The sequence below is a fragment of the Myotis daubentonii genome, chromosome 1 (assembly GCF_963259705.1).
Source record: "Myotis daubentonii chromosome 1, mMyoDau2.1, whole genome shotgun sequence".
Lineage (NCBI taxonomy): Eukaryota > Metazoa > Chordata > Mammalia > Chiroptera > Vespertilionidae > Myotis > Myotis daubentonii.
The window spans coordinates 203,507,399-203,523,011 of NC_081840.1; the positions used below are offsets into that span (position 1 = coordinate 203,507,399).

Below are 15,613 nucleotides of genomic sequence, written 5' to 3' on the forward strand. Positions count from 1 at the left end.
GGGGGTGGTGGGGGTGTGTGTATTTCCTCCTCGTTGAACTGTACCACAAGGTCTGCAAAGCTCTTCCCTCCCTGACACTGTCTGCTCTGGCAGGATGACTCACCAGAAGATGAGGCACAACTGAAGGGACATGGCTGTCTGCGTGCCCTCTGCCCCAGTCAGCTGTCCCCGTGGGTGACACGGAGGTGGCCTCCAGGTGTGCTCGGGGGTTTGCTGAGAGAAGGATACTGGACCCAGATAGCTCACCCACTGGCTTGCCTGAGATGCCACATTCATGGTCCTCTTTTGGGTTGAGGGTGCTATCTGTAGATATTTCTTTATAGGAATACAAATGTCCCAAGTTAGCTAGGTGATGTATCTAGTCTTGGTTGTCAGAACTCTGTGTTTGGATTGGTTTTCCTCTGATTGGCTAGCCTTGAACAAACTTTAACAACGTTACAGGCTCACCATACTGTCAAGAGGTGAGCTTTGAGGAGAAGTTAGACTGGACCCCGAAAAGGCAGATTCCAGCAGGGAACTGGTCAAGGGACCCCATGGAGGTGTTTGGGGGAAACAGGAACAAGGAGGTCAAAAAGATCCTACTCAGATGACGTAAGCTCACCTACCTTGGTTTTCTCATCTGGAAAATGAGGGTCCTATTGCTAATAGAGACATGGGCTGCCACATGGGTTAAATGGGCCAGTGTATGTAGGTGCTTAGCCTGTTGTAAAGACTTAGTAAAGTGGATTATTGTAATGAATTATTACCACACACCCAGGTTTCTGGAAGGTTCAAAGCCATAGCAGTTCTTTCCAGATACCCCTGTTCAATTCCGAATGACTGTTTCATGGTACATTTTTACCTAATTCTTAGGTACAGAGTTGATTGCTTTGACGAACCTGGGTAAGATTCTGACACCCAATTCCAATGTATGTATGTGTATTTTCTACATGTATGTATGTATGGATGTATGTATTTTTAATTTCTCTTATCTTTATTGTTGAGAGTATTACAGATGTCCCCCCTTCTTACCCCTTGGCTCCCACCAACCAGTTCCTGCCCCACCCCAGGCCTTCACCACCCTATTGTGTGTTTTCTAACACACCACCAAGTAATTCCCTGACACCTGCTAGGTGTCTTACAATTCATTTCAATTCTAACACTGTCTGACCAAAGATAGCATCAATTCCATAGGTTAAGGGCTCAGTCCCTCAAGACTGGTCCCACTTTAGATGCCAGTCGCAACCCTAAGTTATCGCCTGTGCTGCTGATCAGAGGTTTCCTCAGTCTCCTCTTGAGTAATTTGCTAGAGTAGCTCAGAGGACTCAGAGAAATATTCTGCTTACTAGCTCACAAGCTTATTATAAAAGAATGTGACTCAGGAGCATCCAGATGGAAGAGATGCATAGGACAGGGCATGGGGAAAGGGCATGGAGGTGTCATGCCCTCCACTCTCCCCACATCTCCACGTATTCACGAACCCAGGAATTCCCTGAACCTGCTCCTTGTAGGGTTTTTATGGAGGCTTCCTTGTGTAAGCATGCTGGATGACATCATTGGCCATTGTTGATTGAACTCGGTCTCTAGTCCCTCTCCCCTCCTTAGAGTTGGGGTGGGGTAGGGTAGGGGGACTGAAGTGCCAACCCTTTAATCACAAGGTTGGCTCTACTGACAACCAGCCCTCATCCTTAGGTACTTTCCAGAAGTCACCTCATTAGCACAACAAAAGACATCTTTGTCACTCTAGTCACTGGATATTCCAGGGGTTTTAGGATTTCTGTGCCAGGAACAATGATGAATATCAAATAGATATTTATTTTCTTAAAATTACATTATCACAGGTGTGAAAATCATGGACCAAACGAGGCAATGTAGATCCCCACACCTCTCTTAGTGCTTTATCTTTACCTCTCTATCATGTCTCATTTTCTGTCTTGTTATAAAGTATTTCTATCCACATCTTGAACATAAGGTTCTTGCTTGATATGTTTTTGTATCTATGTAGTCCCATCAAAATGCTAGTTGGATTAATTCATCACTGAATGAAATATGACACTATTGTTCTATGGTGCTCACATTGCTCTTAGACTAAATTTATTTGATTGAAATGATGGGAAGGAATTACCTATTGAAGATGGTCAGGAGCAGCCATTTACCAATGAAAGAGCTATTTGTGTTCAATCCAGCGGCTGTTGATGTGGTGAAGAGAGGCTGCTATCCACACACACACACACACACACACACACACACACACACACACACACACACAGACACTCTAGAGCAGCCATGGGCAAACTACGGCCCGCGGGCCAGATCCGGCCTGTTTGAAATGAATAAAACTAAAAAAAAAAAAAGACCGTACCCTTTTATGTAATGATGTTTACTTTGAATTTATATTAGTTCACACAAACACTCCATCCATGCTTTTGTTCTGGCCCTCCGGTCCAGTTTAAGAACCCATTGTGGCCCTCGAGTCAAAAAGTTTGCCCACCCTTGCTCTAGAGGCTCAATGCACAAAATTCGTGCAAGGGGCTCAGACCTTGCATCCATAGCGAAATTTGTGCAAGAATAGGCCTTCCTTCCCCCGGCTGCCGGCACCAGCCTCCCTCTGGCACCCAGGACCCGGGCTTCCCTCGCAGCCTCGGCTTCGTCCGGAAGGACATCCAGTCTAATTAGCATATTATCTTTTTATTATTATAGATTATTATAGATACTAGAGGCCCAGTGCACGAAATTCATGCAGGGGTAGGGCCCCTAGCGTCTGCCTGCCACCAGCCGGGGCCTCCCTTCCCGTGGTTGGTTGGCCAGACCCACTCTTTGGTTGAATTCCCTGTCGAGGGGACAATTTGCATATTAGGCTTTTATTATATAGGATTTTAAATCTTTATGTTAAAAGTATTACATATGTCCCCTTCTTTTTCCATTTTCTATATATATTTTTTTACACAATCAAGGTGTTCTGCCTTGTGACAGACATTAAGACCAAATATAAAATTCTTGGGTTACTTTCCCAGGTTTAATTTTATTATTAACTAGAGGCCTGATGCACAAAATTCGTGCGAGGGGCTTGGCCCTCGCAGCCCCAGCTGCCTGGGCCCCCGCATCCCCGGCTTCACCCAGAAGGTCGTTGGCTTTACAAAATGGTTGTTCTGCTGTTTGGTCTAATTAGCATATTAGCTCTTATTATATAGGATACTAAAAGCATGAGTAATAAGACTATTTAGTTGTTTGATAGAAGTTACCTCTGAAAGAGACACTGGTTGGAAGTTTGGGCTTTGGAATCAGGATCGTGGCTTTCTGGAATACCTGGCAAATGATGACAGGCAAGTTAAGGAGCACAACATTATGGGTACCACTTGCAGTGCATTCTGTGTGAATGGTGCCTCCTGGTGTTATACAGGAGTGAAGAGTCCATGGATAGGCCTTAGTCTCTTCATCTAAAAAATACTGATACCTTGATGGTAGGAATCCTTGAGTTAAGGTGTGTAAAGCACTTAGCAAAGAGTTAGAATAGTCAGTGCTTAATAGTTAGCTACTGCAGTTATTTCTAGTGGCAAAAAGAAAGTATAGGAGTGATGCCTCAGGAGTAGTCCATTTATCTACCAGTAAATAATATTCAGAAAAATACTGGATTAGAATCATCCCTGTTACACCAAGTTTACCTAAGGAGCTTTAGTGAATTAGGTCACAGGAAATAACCAGATTACTGAAGCATCCTGGCCTCTATAACTTTTTCTTCTATAAAGCACAGACCTTTGCAAAATGTGTATCCTACTCGAAGTAGACGTGAAGAAATAGATGCATTTTGTGAGGCAGGAATCTAGGTTCTTTGGATCCAAAGTAACTGACTTTTATTCACTTATTTCAGAATCATTTATCAGTGTCTGTGGTACCAAGGGCTCCGTGCTAGACAAAGTGCTGTGTCTGAGTATTTCTCACCGACTCTGTCTTATCTTTTATTTTAGGTTGTTCATGATGCTAACACACTTTACATTTTTGCACCTAGTGCACAAAGCAGGGACCAGTGGGTGAAGAAGTTGAAAGAAGGTAAAACTCCTACAATGAAATATTAATCTGTATATAATTTTAGGACAGACCATTATTATCACTAAAATAGAAACACAGCTAATGCATCTTGCATTTATAATCTTTTACTATACAAAAAGTATTTCTCCAAGGACATTCTGTTACCTAAGTGATACATATTGAAGATAACTTCTTTTTTTATACTCTGATTCCTTCCAGTGGCATATACATAGTTTCTAAGAAAAGCATGCTTTTACTTAGTGCATGTTATATTTAAAGCCGATAAAGCACTCGGCTTTTATGATAATGGGATTTGATATTTTCTAAGACATTGACAATGTAGTCAACATTCGGTGTGGATGAACTGATTTTGCTTAAAGTATTTAAATGAGTGGTTTGTCCCATATGACCCTCATTGCTTCTTCTGTAAAACAGAATGGTGGTGGGCTGACTTCTTTGCTTATCCATTACAGTGTAGCCCAGATTACTTCTGCTAACAAGGGTGCTTCACAAAAAAAAAAAAAAAAAAAAAAAAGGCAAAAGAGAACCATATAGATTTTTCTGAATGCTGGGTTGGATGATGTTATGAGGGAGTTCTCATAATAAATATGGAATCTGAGAAATAAAGAATGATTGACTGTTACTAAAGAGATATCATCATCTCTGCCTTATTTCACTAATCATTTAATGTGTTTATGAATTGCAGAAATAAAGAACAACAATAATATTATGATTAAATATCATCCTAAATTTTGGGCAGATGGGAGTTATCAGTGTTGCAGACAAACTGAAAAGCTAGCACCTGGATGTGAAAAATACAGTCTTTTTGAGAGTAGTAAGTATTCGTTTTGTTCTATGATTATATTGTGCTCAGGATGTACATATTATTGGTGGAGTGAGAAAGTGACATGATTTCGATGAGGTTGGTTCACTATGGCCTTTGCACTTTCTAGCACAGCGTAAATATTGGGCAGGTTTACTTGTAAAAATAATTTATATTTAGTTAGTAGTGGGACCATTTCATGGAATCAAAATGTCGAATCAATTTGTGGGTTCTTTTATCACAGTGTGGAAGCCTGCTAAAAATGACTATTAAAAATGTGAGCCTAGTATGGCACCATCATCACCTTTTTTTTCAACTTTATTGAGGTATAATTGACATATAAAATTGTAATATATTTAAAGGATACAGTGTGATGATTTGATAAACTTACGTGTTGTGAAAGGATTCCTCCCATTGAGTTAACACATCCATTACCTCACGTTTACCCTTTTTTGTGTATGAGTGAGAACATTTAAGTTATACTCGCTTAGTCAATTTCACTTAAACACTACAGAGTTATCAATTCTGTCACCATGGTATACATGAGATCCTCAGACCTTGTTCATCTTACAATTGAAAGGTTGTACCCTTTTACTAACATCTCTGTTTTCCTACTCACAGCTCACTTTTCTATGAGTTTTGACTTTTTTTTTTTAAGATTCCACATATAACTGATGCCAAATGGGTGACACCTATGGAGTATCCCCCAAAAATGTGTACACACTTTGAATGATTATAAAGTCAGTGTTTGTTAACATACAGTTCATTTTCAAAATTTGAAAGAATCTACAGAAATCAATACTTTTTTTTGTCAATGCCTGTTTTCAAACTGATGACCGTCCTGGTCCGGGCACTGCTGATAATGCAAAGCAGTGGAATCACAAACATCAGGAATTATTTTCTTTGGTATATGTGCACCCTCAATTCGTTAACTATTGCCAGTTTTGACTATAAATGTTATCTTTTATGTGTCCCCATTAAAAAAAAAAGTCTAGTGGATAAATTTTCTTTGTTCAAAGCTTAGTCCGGTTCACCCATTATTTCAAATCAGTTAAACTTGAAAAAGAGTGAAAATTAAGTGAGTTATTAGGTGTTAAACTGTATATACATTTTGGGGACACTTTGAATAAATATAAAGGCAGTGTTTGTACTTCAGCTGCATTTTCAAACTTCCAGTAGCATCTTAGAGTGAAATTCCTTTGTTCAAAGCTTAGTCTGGCTGAAAAGAATGAAACATCAATTGAGCTACCAGCTGTTACAGTGTATATTTATGTTTTTGGGACACCTTGTATATCACATTTTCAACACACTTATGTTGTTTCTATACCTTGGATATTGTGAATAATGCTGCAGTGAGCATGGGAGTGCAAATATCTTTTCGAGGTATTGATTTTATTTCCTTTGTGTATGTACCCAGAAGTGGTATTGCTGGGTCATACGGTAGAACTATTTTTGTTTTCTTGAGAAACCTCCATACTGACTGTACCAGTTGACATTCCCAACAGCAGTGCACGAGGGCTCCCTTTTCTCCATGTCCTCACCAGCATTTATCCCTGGTGTTTTTTATAACAGCCCTTATAATAGCTGTGAGGTGTTATATCATTGTAGTTTTGATTTGCATTTCCCTAAAGACTAGTGATGTTGAGCATCTTTTTATATACCTGTTGGCTATTTGTATGTTTTCTTTGGAAAAATGTCTTCAGCTCTTTCGCCCACTTTTGATTGTTATTATTATTATTATTGCTATTGAGTTGTATGAGTTCCTTGTATATTTTATAAATTTATCCTTTATTAAATTTATCCTTATTATATTTATCCTTTATTTTCTCCCCTTCCGTAGGCTGCCTTTTCATTTTGTTGACTGTTTCCTTTGCTTAGTAGAAGATTTTTAGTTTAATATAATCCACTTGTTTACAAAGACTAAACAAGGTCCCAATCCCTATGGCCTTTACAGCCTGTTCAGAAAGACAGAAATACAAACCAACTTGAACAGCATGTTAAAATTCTGTTGCAAATATTAATACAAGCAACATGCACCATAGTGAGAGAGTCAGAGTGGAATTGTTGCCCATGTGTTCATTTTCACTTTTCCTTAAAATGATCAATCATTGGTAGATGGCATGTGGACCTACTTTCGTTGTTATCATTTTCAGGTATAAGAAAAGTACTACCTCCAGCACCAGAAACAAAGAAGGTAGGTGGCCTTTAACTTTGGAAGCACTTGCAGTTTATTGAGTGTGTTTATATTCATTCAGGTGATGCTGTATGCCCCCACGCCAAGCCCCATCATATCAGAAACAGATATGCTCTAGCTTATTTGATTTTGGGGGTGTCAAATAGTATTAATCGTATCAGATATTGTCATTGGGGCCCCTGCTATCATCTGGCATTTTGCTTGTAGTTTGGCTTCAAGAATTGTGTAAGAGGCCCAGCCGGTGTGGCTCGGGGGTTGAGCGTCAACCTATGAACCAGGAGGTCAGGGTTTGATTCCCACCCAGTCAGGGTGTGTGCAGGAGGCAGCCAATCAATGATTCTCTTGCATCATTGATGTTTCTCTCTCCCTCTCCCTTCCACTTTGAAATAAATAAAAAAAATATGTTTTAAAAAAGAGAATTTTGTAAGAGGTGTGGGACTTCACAGGAATATTTTAGTCTTAAAACCGCAGTCTTATGGCACAGGAGTGACTGTGCGGATTTAGTGACACACCTTTGAAGAGTGGGATATGGTGGGAAGCACAGGTATGCTGGACCCAGACAGGGCCTGATCCAACGTAAATCTGATAGGAGTGACCTCGAGTGGGTTACTTAAAACCTTGTTTCCTCAGTTGTAAATGGGGAATTATGTGTTAAGAATAAATAGGTACTAAGTGTGTGTCTTGCACACAGGAAGACAGATGTAAATTCCTTTGAGTGGGAGGAGACCAGATAAAAGTCTCCACTCCATGGTGTGTTTCCCCATTGCAGGCCGTTTGAGCGGCGGGTCTCCCTTTTCTGGTTTCTACTCATATCAGCCTTTCTTCTCCCTGGAAAGCTGCCCCTGCCCCTGAGGAGAAGCCTCTTAAAGTTTAAAGATAGTGTTTACTCCTGTCCTATATTCTGAACCCCATGAGAGGTCCAGTAGCATCAGATTTATGGGCGGGTTCCCCAGATGATAGGAGGTGGACTCGAGGGTTCCGCTTTATCCTGTGGTGATGTGTGAATCACTCGGTGTTTTACTGCACACAGATGGAAGACTAAGATTTCACACGTTCTCTCTTTTTCTTAGCGAAGGCCTCCCCCACCAATTCCACCTGAAGAAGAGGATAATAGTGAAGAAATAGTTGTAGCTATGTATGACTTCCAAGCGACAGAAGCACATGATCTCAGGTTAGAGAGAGGCCAAGAGTATATCATATTAGAAAAGAATGATGTTCATTGGTGGAGAGCAAGAGATAAATATGGGTAAGTATTCCCTCTCTGTGTGTGACACACGGTGGGTGGTGGGGGTTAAGTGCTGAGAAGAGGATAATGTATAACTCCCATGGAAGGAGACTGGTTCCGCTGGCCATACGAGAAAGTACACATTATTACTTTGCAGTAACGCAGTGTATTCTTATCAGTGATGCAATAACTGTGAATGGATCAACCACTTCTTTCCAGAAATTAGAATACATTACACTGGTCTCTTTCTCATCCATGATATGTTTAATTGGATTATTTTGATCTTGAGAAAAACTACATTTTTATGTTTTTACCCCCTGAGGTAAGTAAAAGAGAAAGAGAGAGAATCTATATGTATGTGACTGTATGTATAAAATATTTGCACAGCCAGGCATGTGCTAGCTTCTCTTAGCAAGAAATAATATCTGAAGACAGTAGTTGGGGTGCTGGGATTCTAACTGCTACTGGATTGTCATTGATTCTAGGTCTTTCTCAGTGTAATAGAGCTACACATACACACGTTGTGTGAATATATTATGAGTTCTTACTATTAGTTCAAATTCAGAGTGAAGATTGCAAGGTTTTCACTCAAGTTTTAAATGTTATACATGTATCTCTTCTTTCTCATGTGGAGAATCTTGGCTTCTACCAATATTCCACCTATTATGAATTCTTCTTAAACTGTAATGTGCATAAAAATCATATGGGGTAAAGATCAAAGATTTCTTGGCCTCACATAGACCTTCTCAATTCAGATCTCTTGGGGTATGACCCAAGAATTTGCCTCCTTGACAAGCACTCCAGATAATACTGATGTAAAAGGTCAAGGACTACCTTCTATGAAATAATGTTCTACATGAGGTATTGGAATGGTGGGTATTTTTACCCAACACTTTAACTTTTCTGAAGTAATGGTTTCTTTAAAACCTCCCAAGAAGTTTTGAATTCAAGACCAGCATCATGGAATATTGGGAAGGGCCCTGAACCTAGCCACAAGTTCAGAGACGAGATCAAGTGCTGGCCCTGTTGCTGGCTTTGTGTGGGCATCGTAATATGTAAAAATAACGGAGATAACCCTCTTCCTGGTGTGGGACCTTGAGAAAGGCTCTTAATCTTTCTAAGCCTTGGTTTCCCCACCAGAAAGTAGGTACAGAATGCCTGCCTACTTCAGAATCATTGTGAGGATCAAATGAGGAGGGACTTTGTAAAGCATTAAATGCTATCGCTATATCGACTTATCAGGGGTCAGCTAGTCTTTCTTATAAGCTTTAGGCAATATTATACTTTAATTATTTTAAGAAGGCAATAATCTTTCCTTTAATAACCTCTTAGTAAGATAATATCAGTTTACCTAAACTATTTTTCTTCTTTCTAGGAGTGAAGGATATATCCCAAGTAATTATGTAACAGGAAAGAAATCAAACAACTTAGATCAATATGAGTAAGTAAATGTTTATTTTGTCAATGTGGAGAACCAGAAAGTGTTTTCATTTCCTAATTATGTAAGGAATTGTGGAGGCTAATGGATATCTTTCATTATCTTTAGAAGGTGGCACTAACATATGCTTAACTTAGTTGTCTAGGTTGTAAAAGGTGCTGAGAGAATTCGTTTCTATAATACACTTTATCTGAAGGTACTATGTATAAATGGTTTCAAACAAGCAATACAATTGAATTTATTTTAAACAAATCACACGTTAACTGACTTTGAAATGCAAGATCATTGTTCAGTCATTCAAGAAATCAGAATATAGTTTCTCAGAGTGGCCTTTAAAAAACATGTTTGATTATTTTTTTCTAAGTATAATAATATATGACTATTGTTTTAAAATTGTTTGAAAATATTAAAAAGTTAGTAAGAAAAATTACTCATAAATAAAATAGAATTGATCTGTCAACATTAGCATATTTTTCTCCAATCTTTTAAAAAATAGAATCATGCTATAGATAACTGTTTTATATTGTGTTTATTCCACTTAATAGAACATTATGAATCTATTTCCTCATGCCATTAAATATTCTTCAGAAACACTTTTATAACTGCATTATATTTCTTTGTCATAAATTTATCAAATATTTCCTGAGACCTTCGCATGTATCAGGTACTGTGTTAGGCCTAGGGGCTATAGCCAGGCATGTGGCATATGGATGTGCAATAATTTATATAATCATTTTCTTATTTCTGTGGCAGTATGTTTGTATAGGCATCTTTATATGTAAAAATAACTGAGATAACCCTCTTCCTGCTTACTGTCTTAAACCAGATCTCTGAAAATCAATGTACTGGGCTAATGGCTAGTTATGAACTGGCTAACACCCCTAGTGCATGCAGTCAGATTACTTTACAAAGAAAGCAATGGGCATACTACTCATATGCCCACTAGCCGTGCATGGCCAGGTTTTAATGAGAGGCTCATATATAACAAACACTCTTTTGTGGTTATACTAAGGAAATGGACTGATGTTTCCATTTACTTCTTTAAAAACACCACCACCAACAATAACAACAATGAAAAGCTGTTTCCTCTGTCCGTGTCACTTCTTATAACATGAGTATACCTTAAAGATCTAGAAAAGGATGAATAGGTTCAAAAGTGACAGCATTTAGTGGTATGATCCCTCAAGGTTGTTTATAAGTAGGCGATGGAATAAAAATATATAAATAAAAATAGTATTTCTATTCTTAATATTTTTGGAGCTCGGCCGGTATGGCTCAGTTGGTTGAACATCATCTCATGCCCCAGGAAGTTGCTGGTTCAATTCCTGGTCAGGGCACATGCCCGGGTTGCGGGCTCCATCCTCAGTAGAGGGATGCAGGAGGCAGCCAATCAATGTTTTCTCTCTCATCGATGTTTCTATCTTTCCCTCTCCCCTTCTCTCTCTCTAAAATCAATAAAACATATTAAAAATATTTTAGAAAAGTATAGCCAAATCCTTAGAATTAGAGAAGATACTAAAAGGGAAAACTTGGACCTGATTTTAAAGTGATCGAGAACTCACAGGTCAAGGACTGTCTTCTGTGAAATAATGCTCTACATGGACTGTTGAGGTTTTGGAGGGGTGGGTATCTTTATCCAACACATTAACTTTTCTGAAGTAATGCTTTCTTTAAAACATGCCACGAAATTTTGAATTCAAGACTAGCATCATGGAGTTTTAGGAGGGGCTCTGAACCTAGTCACAAGGGCTGGCCCTGCTGCTGGCTAGGTTTGGGACCTTGAGGAGAGGGGTGTACTTGACAACCAGATAACCCCCCAAAATGTGAGGACTCCCTTATGACTCACGGAATTACAGATAAGGATTTTATGAAGTTTGTGATTCAGTACCGTGAGTTTTGGGGTATAGCTTAGCGTGGAAATGTTCTCTCCTCTGAGGGGCCCTCCTCCTCCTCTGTGTGACTAAGTGAACTTGTGTAAGGTCTCGGCGTGGGAGTCCCCTCGGCCATGTGCCAGAGGTCAGGGATTCCACATGGCACTGTGCCACGCCTGCTGGATGAAAAGGGGGAACCTGTTCTTAATGTGACAGTCAGAGTTCCCCTTCTTCTCCCGCTGTCTTTCCACTCTTAAACGTCCGCAAGGTTAAAACGCCTGTTGGCAGCTGTTAAATCAAGAGTTCTGCTGTTTGTTTGGGCAAAGGAGCTGCCCAGGCAACACCCTGTCCACTGGGCTGGACTCAGGGTTGTGGACCTGAGGCTCCTGGGCCTGTCGGAATCCTAGTCAGGGCTCCCAGTAACCCAGTTCTGACCTCCACACCAGGTAACGATTTGGGGAGGAAATGCTCAGAGGAGCGGCTGCAGGAAAGAAAGTGGGTTCATAGTGATGGTCAATAAGATGTTCTTAATGGAAAGATGTTAAAGGAAGAAGGTGACAAAAATGAAAGGGCCCTTAAACAAGAAAAAGTCTAGAGTAAGGCTTTGAGTTGGTGGCATAGGTGGCAAGGGCCAAATTAAGAACTGGCAAAGATCGGTAGCTGGTTCGTTGGTTGTTTTCTATTTTTTTTCTTCATTTATACCTGTTTTCTTTTTATAATTTACCCAACCCACAGTGCTTTCTGTGTAGGATCCAACACCACTATAACATCTTGTTCCTCTGGGGTGTTTTGAAGTGACTAGCCAATCTGCAAACGTCATTCACATTGGGGTTGTGATATCTAAGAATGGAATGGCAAGTTATTTGCAAATCCTGGGCTTGCTTTTTAGCTGTGTAGTTCCTTCACCAAGGGGAACTAAAACCCCCCAACAGAGGCATTTCTGTGACAGGCGTGTGCAAGCTTTACGCGGGCTGGCATCTGCGTGGCAATATTCTCTCCCACCATGCGGGCTCCTTCACGCTATACCCCTGTGTGTATAGCTCTTTCTGACAGGGCAGGTTCAGCAGAGTCACTATTGCCTGGTGGTACGTATCGGAGAAGAGGGAGAGAAGCCATAAAGAATTGCTAGGAAATACTCACCACTAGTTGATTCATCTGTTTGTGTGTTCATCACTCCTTCCTTTTCTCCTTCCTTCATCACATCCTTAAAACTCTGAGTTGATATCCTAGGGAGGGAACATGGCCTTTCTGGGGAATCTGCAGATGCCATAAAAATAACCCCTCAGAACAGCAATGCCGTTCCTTATTTCCTTTATCCCTTCCCGGGAGCTTGAATACCCTGGGTGAGGAAAGGACCTCTTTCTTTCTCTGAGTAACTTATATCTAATTTCCTCTTGAGAGCCACACCTCAGCCTCACTGAATTCTTGAATCTGAAATGTGAGACGAACCCACCATTGCTTACTCTCGCTGTGAAGATGTGAGGTTGGATCTTCTGTTACTAATGGAGAGATTTTTTTTTTCAATCCTTTTGCTGATTTATAATGCATAATGAGAGCTCCAGTTACCTTCCCTTCATTAATTTTTGTGACTGCTTTTGGCATCTGACAGTGTTTCTTGTATCAATGGAAAAGCTTTGGGGAAAGAATCCATTCTCTTCTCAGTTATTATATTTCTTAATTGCATTCAGAAGTTGATTGATCAGAACTGCAATTTTGTTGAACTTGGGCTCAGTTCATAGAGTGGGGTCCTCAGCAGTGAGATCTCAGTGCCCATAATGTAGAGACCTGAGTAATCACCTCAGGCTCCCGATGAAATATAACAGTCAGCTTGTAATTCGTGTTTGGCTTCTACAGCCACATAAAAGAATCCCGGCCAAAAAAGATCTTGTATTGTATTTTGTTCTTTGCATTTTTACCTTCCTTCATCTGGGAAGGCCTTTGTGTTTGCTTGACTTGGGGTATTTGCTAAGCCCCAAATAGGTGCTGGCCCTTTAATAAAAGGCTGACACAGTAGTGGAAAATTCAGATGTCCAGAGGGGACAACCTTATTTCATAATATTGGAACCTCAGGAAATATGACCTTGGTAGAGGGTTTTCTGCCCACGGAAGGGCATTGAATACAAATAAAAAAAAGTCAAGTTTAAAACGAAAGGCCTAAAAAAAACTGAGCTCATGCTCTTTGGCCTCCTTGCTTATGCAGTGGATCCTTGAACAACATAGGTTTGAACTGCGCAGGTCCACTTCTGCATGGATTTTTTTTACACTAAATACTGTTAATGTATTTTCTCTTGCTTATGGTTTTCTGAGTAACATTTTTCTTTTCTCCTGCTTACTTTATTGTATGAATGCAGTATCCTATATAATAAAAGGCTAATATGCAAATTGACCAAACGATGGAACAACCGGTTGCTATGATGTGCACTGACCACTAGGGGGCAGAAACTCAACACAGGAGCTGCCCCCTGGTGGTCAGTGAGCTCCCACAGGGGGAGTGCTGCTCAGCCAGAAGCCAGGCTCACGGCTGGCGAGTGCAGCGGCAGTGGCAGGAGCCTCTCCTGCCTCCGCAGCAGTGCTAAGGATGTTGGACTGACAGCTTAGGCTCGCTCCCCCGAGGGCTCCCGGACTGTAAGAGGATGCAGGCCAGGTTGAGGGGACCCCCCCCACCACTCCCAGTGCACGAATTTCATGCACCAGGCCTCTAGTATAATATATACAATACATATGAATTGACTGTTCTGTAGGCTTCTGATCAACAGTGGGCTATTAGTAAAGTTTTGGAGCAGTCAAAAGTTATACTAGAATTTTTGACTTCTGGGATGGGAAGGTGGGTGTGTGTGTCAGCACTCCTAGTCCCTGTTGTTCAAGGGTCAACTGAAATCTCATGGAGAGGTTGGGGTGGGGCAGCAGAGAGAGTGGAGCACCTCTGAGGATGACGTTGGCAATGGCAGTATCCATCTTTCCTCAGGAAAGACTTCCCAAGGGCTAATGAGTAACAGATCAGCAGGCACTTGGGGCTATGGCACGGAGTGGTGCAGGACCGGGCAGGAGGGCAGGCTCCACTGTTTTGTCATGGCGGATTCCTACAGTAGAGCCTCGGTCACCTCCAGGGCCAGAACCAGTGAGTCTGGAGGACCCAGGAAGCCTGCTCTTCTGTTTTGCTCTGTTTCTTTCGACTCTTCCTGAAATTCAATGGGGAAGCCTCCATAATGACTTGAGATAAAAATCTATTGACTATTGGTGAGATGGGGGCTTGGGATAAGATTTAATTGAATTCAAGACAATAATGTAAAGTGACATTTCCTGCATGTTTGAGTCTGTGGAGGAAAATTTGTTCTTGCTATTATTATAATAGTGAAAAATTGGAAATGATTTTTATGTTAAATAAGGAAGAATAGCCTAAGTAAATTATGGCACACCCATACCATGATACATAGAGCTATATTGTTTTGCAAAGATGTCAGTCATGCAGTTATATGAAAAATTTAGATTATGATATAACAAGTATAATTTGATCCCACTTTCATAAAAATGTGTGTAGAAAATGTCTGGAAGCATATACATTAAATGTTGCTAGTGGTTGTCTGTATTACTGAGATTATGAGTGATGTCTTGATCTTATTTATTGTATTTGTAATAAATGAGAGATATTACCTTGCTAAGATAAAAAGAATAAGAAAAAATTTAAGGAACCTGAGGTCTTAGATGTTTCTTTTTTCTGTTCAGATGGTATTGCAGAAATATGAATAGAAGCAAAGCTGAACTACTCCTCAGGAGTGAAGTAAGTGTTTATACTTGTTTCACGGTTTTGGTTTCAGCACCAGTTAATTGTAATGAATCCAGTCATTTCATGTACCTCTGTTCCTAAAGCCTAAAAAATACTGTAAGTACAGGGTTTTGTTTTCTTAATCATTTAATAGTGAACACTGGTGTGCTAGTTTCCTGGGGCCGCTGTAACAAAGTCCCACAGACCGAGTGGCTTCAACAGTAGAAATGTCTTGTTTCACGTTCCAGAGGTGAGGAGTCTGGAATCAAGGTGCCAGCAGGGTTGGCTCCTTCT

At 40.4% G+C, this 15,613-nt stretch overlaps 1 protein-coding gene across 6 annotated transcripts in view; it reads left to right on the plus strand.

The window, feature by feature from the left end:
- The window catches only part of TEC (tec protein tyrosine kinase), a 118,459-nt gene that overhangs the window by 86,711 nt on the left and 16,135 nt on the right, over positions 1 to 15,613 (plus strand). For 2 of the 6 annotated variants that reach the window (XM_059671751.1, XM_059671752.1), the window contains 6 exons: positions 3,945 to 4,026; positions 4,712 to 4,840; positions 6,982 to 7,022; positions 8,093 to 8,268; positions 9,623 to 9,688; positions 15,280 to 15,334. In XM_059671751.1, the coding sequence (XP_059527734.1) occupies positions 3,945 to 4,026; positions 4,712 to 4,840; positions 6,982 to 7,022; positions 8,093 to 8,268; positions 9,623 to 9,688; positions 15,280 to 15,334 (549 nt within the window). The remainder of the gene's footprint in view (positions 1 to 3,944; positions 4,027 to 4,711; positions 4,841 to 6,981; positions 7,023 to 8,092; positions 8,269 to 9,622; positions 9,689 to 15,279; positions 15,335 to 15,613) is intronic. The other 4 variants (XM_059671754.1, XM_059671755.1, XM_059671753.1 and 1 more) reach the window with 3 other exon arrangements.